This window comes from Sinocyclocheilus anshuiensis, unplaced genomic scaffold, assembly GCF_001515605.1.
Source record: "Sinocyclocheilus anshuiensis isolate Anshui unplaced genomic scaffold, SAMN03320099.WGS_v1.1 scaffold2551, whole genome shotgun sequence".
Taxonomy (NCBI): Eukaryota; Metazoa; Chordata; class Actinopteri; order Cypriniformes; family Cyprinidae; genus Sinocyclocheilus; species Sinocyclocheilus anshuiensis.
This window is the reverse complement of record NW_015558706.1, coordinates 68,858-78,000: the sequence shown is the minus strand read 5'-3', so window position 1 is coordinate 78,000 and position 9,143 is coordinate 68,858. Positions and strand designations below refer to the sequence as shown.

General features: G+C 37.0%; 1 protein-coding gene across 1 annotated transcript in view; it reads right to left on the bottom strand.

Moving 5' to 3' along the window:
* The window catches only part of LOC107681443 (macrophage mannose receptor 1-like), an 11,339-nt gene extending 5,874 nt beyond the window's left edge, over positions 1 to 5,465 (bottom strand). Inside the window, exons 1-7 of the mRNA XM_016477747.1 lie at positions 5,448 to 5,465; positions 4,024 to 4,339; positions 3,589 to 3,924; positions 1,996 to 2,346; positions 1,586 to 1,909; positions 1,377 to 1,477; positions 1,170 to 1,287 (exon numbers count right to left, since the gene is read on the bottom strand). Coding sequence (XP_016333233.1) covers positions 1,170 to 1,287; positions 1,377 to 1,477; positions 1,586 to 1,909; positions 1,996 to 2,346; positions 3,589 to 3,924; positions 4,024 to 4,339; positions 5,448 to 5,465 — 1,564 coding nt within the window. The remainder of the gene's footprint in view (positions 1 to 1,169; positions 1,288 to 1,376; positions 1,478 to 1,585; positions 1,910 to 1,995; positions 2,347 to 3,588; positions 3,925 to 4,023; positions 4,340 to 5,447) is intronic.
* Between the last annotated feature and the right edge of the window lie 3,678 nt (positions 5,466 to 9,143).

Here is a 9,143-nt window from a genome sequence, read left to right as displayed (position 1 = left end):
CAGTATCTATGGTCTACACTGGATGCGGCGCGACACGACACGACAAATCCCCGACAGAAAACTGCTGCTGAGTTCTTTTTATGACGTATTGACACAAATTTCAAATGATTTTCAACGGTTGCTTTGTCACGTCCAGTGTAGACTTTAGCTGTTGCAGCGCAGACACGGTGTTACTCACCTATTGAGAAGAAAACCTCGATTGGCTACAAGTTTGTTTTGCTATTCGGACCGAATCAGTTTTCTAAAGTGTTTTTGAAAAATCCCCACCCCACCTTTAAAGTAGTCCAATTCCGTGGGAAAACCGCGGACTTGGCAACACTGAAACAGAGTTCTATATTCATTGACACGTCGTTTTCCAAAATCATCCAAATGTGCCTTAATCTACTGTGTAGATGCTGTGAACATGTTTTTGTGACTTTGAGCTACTCCACATGTTCCTTCCTTACAACACTTCCTTTTTTCCACAACAACTACTAACATTAACCTATTCCAGTGTTGTCAGATGTTGATAAATTATCAATCTTGTTTGACAAAATAATTGACTTGTCTTGGTGTTCTTTGCTCTGTTGAGCCTGTCAGACATATTTACTAGTATGAACATTATAATATCAGGGTTGAAGATCACATTTCAGACCACAACACTCTCATTTCTCCCATATATCAATGAATGCAGAACAACAAATCAATTATGGTTCTACCTTTATGGCTATAAAATAAATTAAGCATTTGTATGAAAAAATATATTAGTACATGCAAAAGTATATGGAAGTAAGCCATTTTATTACAGTAGTAATTTCTAAAGAAGATCACTGTGTTTTTTTATTTATTTTGGGAATAACATACACAGTATGATTCTAATGAAATGTCCGTCACATTTATTATGAGAAAGAAATCATCATACTTTACATTTCAATTTTACATTTTAATATGGTAAATAAAATGTAGTTATTGATGTAGAACTTTCAGAAATATATTTTCATAATCAACTGTAATAAATATATTATGCAATGACCATTTATCCATTATTGTTTTTTAAACATTGGATAATACTACTACTACTACTACTTCCCAGTTCCTCCAAACAATATAGTTAAGATTTACATAAAATTCTTTGAATCTGTTTTAAAAGTTAACTTTAAAGAAGTACATTGACGATTACTGCCTATTACAATGATTATTTGAATTGGATGTATGTTTGCTCTCCAGATGAAACACCTCTTCACTTTCCCCCTTTATCCAGCTCATTTTGTCACTTTTCAGCCCAATGCTCTTCAACATTTCACTTATCTGGAAAACCAGCAAGAAAGAATCAAACAAATCTAAAAACTATGTCCTACTTATAGGCTACATATATATAAATATATAGATATACATACTACATTTAGAAAGGCAGTCTGTAGTGAAGGATCATTCAATGTGCATTTTGCATTACAGGACAATTTCAACCGTACAATCTGTTTTCTAATTAACTTGTCAGCTAGAGAAATACAGGGTTAAAGAAAACATAGAAAATACATAAATGAATAAAAACATATAATCACAGTTGTTTTTAATCTCTGTTTTGAAAGTGACCAACAAAACTCACCTCCATAGCAAATAAAAGGCTGCTGTAGATCACAGCTATATTGAGCCCATTTTCCAGAATTGTTTCTTGACATGCCAACACAGTCACCAGATCCTGAACTCTGGGATGGTTGATCTGCTTCCCAGTATCTAAAACTGAGATTCCTCTGATCAGACCACTGCCAAGAATCCAGAAACAGACCAATCCAGAACGATGTTTCATTACTGATCAGATTCTGCTGCTCTGGGCTGCTGATACTCGCCAAATCAGTGTGGTGTTGTCTGCAGTAACTCTGAGCATCTCTCCATGTCATAGCAGTCTTATTAATAATAAAACCAGTGCTGCCTGTTCAGAAACACAAGATAAGGACCAGCCCTCAGTCATGGATCAGCTAAAAGGGAAAAAAACAAACTCAAACTAAGAGGACTCACCATTGAAACACACAAATGGGAGAACGGTGCTGCAGCTCTCATCATACCAGCTTCCATTAAAATTCCTCACACACTCCCCATCACCACTTGGTTCTCCTGGATTCCAGATACTGTAGTTGGAGATTGTGCCTTCCCCCATAGACCAGAGCCAGCGATACGCTGTCCCAGCGTGGAGACCTATCCATACTGAACCACTGTATCCAGGATCCACTATATTTACCAGCCTGTTCACATCATTCATGGTGTCAGCAGTGGCCAGATCAGTGAATCTCGCTCTGCAGTAACTCTGAGCATCTTGCCAGGTCATGCTTTCATTCATATACCGGTAGGTGCGGTAAGGAGACTTGGGCCCTATAACAAATTGAAATGACAAACAGGACTGTAAGAATCATAAATACTGTTGTAAAGGCTCCTTTAAGAGAGAGCTTTTATTCCGATATTGTACGTCATCATCCGGCTGAGTAGTCTCGTGAGTTGAGCCGCTTGTTGCCTGCTGCAATTTGTATCTGCTCTTGTTGAACGCTGAAAGGACGTTAATTCCTGTTTTTTTCTGATATTTCCTGCAGAAGTTACTTTGAGATGTTAGTCACTGACCTACAAGTAAGCCTGTTTGCTTTATTTTTGTGTTTATTGAGATCGGTAATGAGTTATATATAACTGCGTCACACACACATGTCCAGACATGCCCACAGCCGTTATTTCTGTTAGTTTAGCTTAAAGGGTTAGTTCACCCAAATATAACTCCTACTGGATTCACCAGAAAGAAGAAAGTCATATACACCTAGGATGCCTTGAAGGTGAGTAAAACACAGTCTAATTTTAATACTAACTAACTTTAAAACTAACCCTTTAATGATGCTGTTCTATATTTGATTATTTCTTCTTTATTGAGATGCATATCACTGATTTTGGTTTTCAATTATACTTTTATGATGTGATTTGACATTTTGAGCTGTTCATGCCAAATGAGCGATCACTGTGATGTGCCATCCATATATGGAGTGATGTTTATCATGTCAGATGATCGCTTATGGCTTATAATGTACAATGTGATACCTTATTTTCCTTCTTGGATTGTATATTTCACAAAACAATGTTACTGATGAGGATTTAGTATGCTTTGGCTGTCTTTATGTACCAATGGATGTTTATTATTGTATATGCCTAGTTATTGTTAGTTATTCATTATCCTTTATTGTATTTATTGTGTTCCAGACTAATGCCTCTACTGCCTGTCATTGATAATCTCCTATCAATACATTCCCTAAACCTGATCACCTGTGTCCTCATCCTTATATAATTATTGTGCTCTAACCGGCACCCAGGGGGTTCACTCATCCAAGTCTGAGTCAGATCCAGACAGTCAAAAGTCTCTCCAACAAATACTTTTACGATGATACAATCATGATTAAATATTTTTGCTTTTTGCTTTTCAATGAGTGTTTGCATTTTAAAGTCAAAATACGGAGAAAAAACTTTTTGATTGTTATCAGAGTATTTTGTGCACTTAAACACATTCATAGTTAAATAATGCACAAATGACAGAACATGGAGAAACAACATCTCATCTCATTTGTTTAAAGAAATCCTCACATCCATGGCAGATAAAAGGACGCTGTAGAACACAGCTTTCATGAATCCATGTCCCAGAACTGGTGGTTGACATGCCAACACAGTCCCCAGATCCTGAACTCTGCGATGGTTGACCTGCTGCCCAGTATCTGAAGAAGTTGCTCCATTTGTCAGACCATTCCCAAGAGTCCCGGAACAGACCAATCCAAACCCATGCTGACGATGAAACGATACTCTTGAGCTGATTCTGTTCCTCAGAGTTGCGGATGGTAGGCAGATCTGTGTAATGCTGTCTGCAGTAGCGCTGAGCTTCCGCCCAGTTCATCCACATCTGTACCCAGATGTATCCAGTGCTTTCTATCAAAAGAGGCAAAATAAGAATATGGTCACAACTCTTTGTCTCAGCTAATCTGAATATTTGTTACTGAATATAGTACCAAACTCCTAACTCACCACTGTAGCACACAAAGTGAATCACAGATGAGCATTGGTAAGTATGCCAAACTCCATAGGAAAGAAAGGCACATTCGTTTTGATTGTTTGGTTCTCCTGCATTCCAGGCACTGTACTGTGCAAGTGTATCTTCTCCCTTAGACCAACCCCAGCGTTTCTGTGTTACCCTCTTCAGTCCAATCCACACTGATCCACTGTATCCAGCATCCACTATATTTATCAGCCTGCTTGCATCAGCCATGCTGTCTACAAAAGCCAGGTCAGTGTGCTTCGCTCTGCAGTAACTCTGAGCCTCTGGCCAGCATGTAGTCCCTGTTACCTTTAATGGAAGAAGTTTGAAACAACCAGGACTCTTCCTAGAGCTGGCCTCCTGGCCAAACTGAGCAACTGATGGAGAAGGGCTTTGGTTAGTGTGGTGACCAAGAACCTGATGGTCACTCTAGTTGAGCACCATGATCATATGTGGAGATAGGAGAAATCTACAGAAAGACAAACATCGCTGCCACACTCCACCAATCTGGGCTTTATGGCGGTGTGGCAAAACTCAATCCTCTCTTTAGTTAAGTCACATGAAAACACACTTGGAATTTGCAAAAAAGCACCTAAAGGACCATCAGACTCTGAGAAACAAGATTCTCTGGTCTGATGAACCTCAATTCCAAGCATCATGTTTGAAGGAAAGCAGCTCTGTTCATCACCTGCACAGTAGCATCCCAGAAGTAAAGTGTGCTGGTAGCAGCCTCATGCTGTGGGGCTGTTTTTCAGCGGCAGGGACTGAGGGACTCGTTAGAGTAGAAGAAAAGCTCAATGCACCAAAATATTGAGCTAGCCTTAATGGAAACCTAGTCCAGAGCATTGAGAACCTCAGACTGGGCAGAAGGCTCACTTTCCAACAGGACAATGACTCTAAGCACACAGCAACAGTGGCTTATAGGCAACTCTGTGAATGTCCTTGAGTGGCCCAGCCACAGTTTGGGATTGAACCCAGTCAAATATTTCCAGAGAAACCTGAAAATGTGCATCTACCGCCATCCAATCCGACAGAGCTTGAGAGGTGAAGAGGTGAGGAGAAGAATGACAGATAATTGCCAAATGCTGATGAACAAAGCTTGTCGCATCAAACAAAAAAGACTTGAGACTGTAAAAGTGCTTCAGCTAAATATTTAGTTATATATTGTATAACCACTTTCAGAATATCGAAAACACATTTCCAACATTTTCCTGGGACCTAGCCATATACTTTTGTCCTCTGTAGAGGACATTATATTTTAGTGAACTTCTCTGAGACAGGACTAATTTTCAAATTTCTTGTCCTAAATGAACATCTCAGAACAACTTTGGTGGGGTTTGAAAGCAGAATATGATTTTCTGTTGTGAGACTTGCATCAATTTCATACATGTCCACTCTAGAGGACACCAGGACTTACTTCATGCTTATCAGGCATTTTAGTGAGACATAGTGAATTCATTTAGTGAATAGGGAAATAAACTATATTAATATTTCTATAAAATATGAGATTTTATATGAAAATGCTGCTAAGTTATTATCATTATTATACTTCTTGTTTTCATTACATGTTGCCCAAAGAACACGATAATACGCAAATTAGAGACAATAAATAGATACGTTGATTATAATAGGAAAACCCATTTTTGGCCATTTATACAAACATTGTGTATGTATGTATTTAGCAGACGCTTTTATCCAAAGCAACTTACAGTGCATTCAGGCTATACATTTTTTTACCAGTATGTGTGTTCCCTGGGAATCGAACCCACGACCTTTTGCGCTGCTAACGCAATGCTCTACCACTGAGCCACAGGAGCACATTGTGTAAAGTAAAATAGTAACACAATGTAACACAACCTTTGGATTCAGAATGATATAAATTAAACATTTTAATTAACAAAAACAAATATGGAAATACGCAAAAGGCTGACAACTCTGTAAATATAACAGATGGTGTTAATGTGGCAAATGTAGTCCTATTCCATGCAATTTTTATTGGTCCAACAGAAGTTACAAAATATTTTTATTTATTTATTTATTTTTTGCTTGTGTGGATGTTAAATAAATTACACATAAGAACCTGCTCTTTCAGATCTGTCATGTTAATATAAGCACATATCAAATAATGGACAGACATAAAATTTCTTACCTTAATTTTTCCTGAAAATCCTCTATATTTTTTTACACAGAAACTTCTACAGTAGCTTATTTATAGTTGGCTAAAATGATGGAGTTATAATTCACCCAAGTTGAAACACTATCCACTCTATCCAATTAATTTAAGATAAACCCACCCCTAAACGGCAAGTAAAATCAAACTTGGTTGGTCATTACCTGCTGATAAGTCTAAGTGGGCGGTTCTTGACCAAAACAGAATAAGCTGCAATGTGGACCAGGCCTTTAGCCATTTAATCTAACAAATCCAAATATTTTTAGCAAATAATGTTAATGCTTCATATTAGCCTGGAACTGAAAGTAAATTCATATAAAAACCTCTGAGGTGAATGACATGAGGTCTGACTTACCTGAAAACCTCAATTTTCACTTCTATTAAAAAGTTCAATTAAATTATATTCACTTTTATTATATACTTCAGAATGAGATGGGGAGGTTCAGTCTGCACCATAACATGTTATATTCTCTGAAAACAAATAACTAAAATGTTTACCTGTTAACCTAAAGAACACTGAAGAATTTTGCATTTGCCCACAGGCAGGTAAAGCAAAATAAAAATATATGCAGATTTTTGTGATGAAAGGACAAGTAATTTTCATATTCAAATAGCCCATTTTCATTGAAGACGCTTTTGGACATTGTATCACGTTGCTTGTCTTTAAGATATCTTTACATCAAAATGAATCAAAATGTACATGTTAAAATGGAAATAAATCACAAGGTGTGGAGACAATAATAAGACAATGATTATCAACTTCATGAAGAAGCCTCACCATTTTTGCTCACCAGAGCAGAGTCTTAAATATTCCACTCCGGAAAAATCTCAGATGGAAGAAACACACCACCTCAATTGCGAAGACAACCCAACAACACTTGCCTTTATTGAGACAGCTGTGATAAAATGTGAGCTATCACAAGCTCTCTGTCTGGTTTGGCTCTGCTTCGTCACACTCTAAAGCTGCTTTCACACTTTTCCGGGACCATGGACAATTCAATCCCAGCATTTTAACTTACACTGTACATCTTTAAATGCTTTTACTGATATCCAGGGGTAAATGCAAGATAAAGATTTTTTGAGAACATTTTTAGCATACTGCAGCAAAGGATTATATCACATTTTAACGTGATGCCAAGCAGTGCATAATTTTCATAATCAAATTGCTCATTTCCACTTTGGATTTTTGCACATTGTATCACATTACTGCACAGTCACTGGTCATTTGATTTATTTTATTTTTTTAAAGAATTCTACTGCTATTATCACATTACATAAACGTCTATCATGAGATCAGCAAAACTTCCTCTTGATTATATACAGCATTTACTGTGAATCACTACAAATTCTACATCACTATTCTAAAATATGCTCTCTCTCTCTATACATAAAATAAAGCAGTGGCTTATTAAATAACAAGCCTAAAGTCACTTATAACAAGTGACACCTCTTTTAACCATTTTGAAAAACAAGGCTTAACAATGCTTGTTAATAACAAACAATATGGTGTTACAAAAAACTGTAACACTTTAAAACACGGGTGCACTAATATGCATTAATTCATTCTTAACTAATGCACAGATAATCATGAGTTCGTGCCTCATGAAGAACTAAACCATTCATTACTGATTACTACATCAGCAACTAAGAGAAAGTCTGGTTAATAGATCAAGTACTATATGAATTCCTTAACAACATAGTATTAAATGAATAGTGTAAATGAATGTGTTAATTACCACAGTGAGTCAAAGCTATGCATTTCAACTTCCAGTTGTCTGCTTTAATTAATCATTAGCTACTAATTTACAAAGACATCATTATGTTATGGCTTTACTTGTTGAGCCACATGTCTATTAACTCATTGTTAAGTAATATGTGTCATTATGGTTAGGGTTTTGATATCCCCACCAAAGTTTGAGGTCTGTGAGACTGTTTAGACAGTTGCACAGTGAATAGTGTCATAGAATAGACCATTGCAAATCCATTCGTGCTTCATATTGGAAGTAACGTAAGCACTTGGAATGAATCAGCAATAGAACTGGCCATCAGTTTACTGTTAGGGATTTATTGTCTCACGTAGCATCACGCCGAAATTCAGTGTAGACAGTATCATTGGGTTTTACTGTCTTTTGGCGCGTCGTGTCCCGCCGCACCACTCGTGTCTGATGTAGACACAGTGTGACTAAACTGCAGTGCCTGGTCGGGCCACATGTTCTCAGTGTCCTGCCTTTGAATTGTAAAACTCAAGCTTCAACCAGACATATTCCTGTGCCATTAACAACAATGCACTGTATGCCAGTTCATCTGGTACAGTGGAATCCATGGCTTAGTGTGGATGTCAAAACCAAAATAACATCACTTATTATGAGTTCATAGCCATGCGCCTCAACAATTCATAGCATAATAATGTCTTTGCAAATCATTAGCTAATGATTAATTAAAGCAGACAACTGGAAGTTGAAATGCATAGCTTTGACCCATTAACACTTTTAGTTGATATATGTCATTAAAGAATGAATGCATGATGACACATTTAATTCATTACAATTCATATATTACTTAATCTATTAATCAGATATACTCTTTATTAGTTACTGATGTAGTAATCATTAATTAATGGCTTAGATCTTCGTAAGTCATGCATTAACTCATGATTATCTGTGCATTAGTAAAGAATGAATTAATGCTTATTAGTTTCCTGGCAACAGAGCAAAGTTTTCTATCATTGGTTTGGGGTGTTTTAAGTTGCTGATGGTGTAGCTGTTAAATGGCTACAAGGATGTGAAAACACTGAAAGTGACATATTCTGAGACAGTAAATGTTCCATTGAAATGGCTGAATAGCTTCATGTGACCACTAGGCAGAGACATCACCTCTGTTACTATTAATGCATTAGCCATTTCTGATCAGTACACTCTTAAGAATAAAGGGTATGGTTGGTTC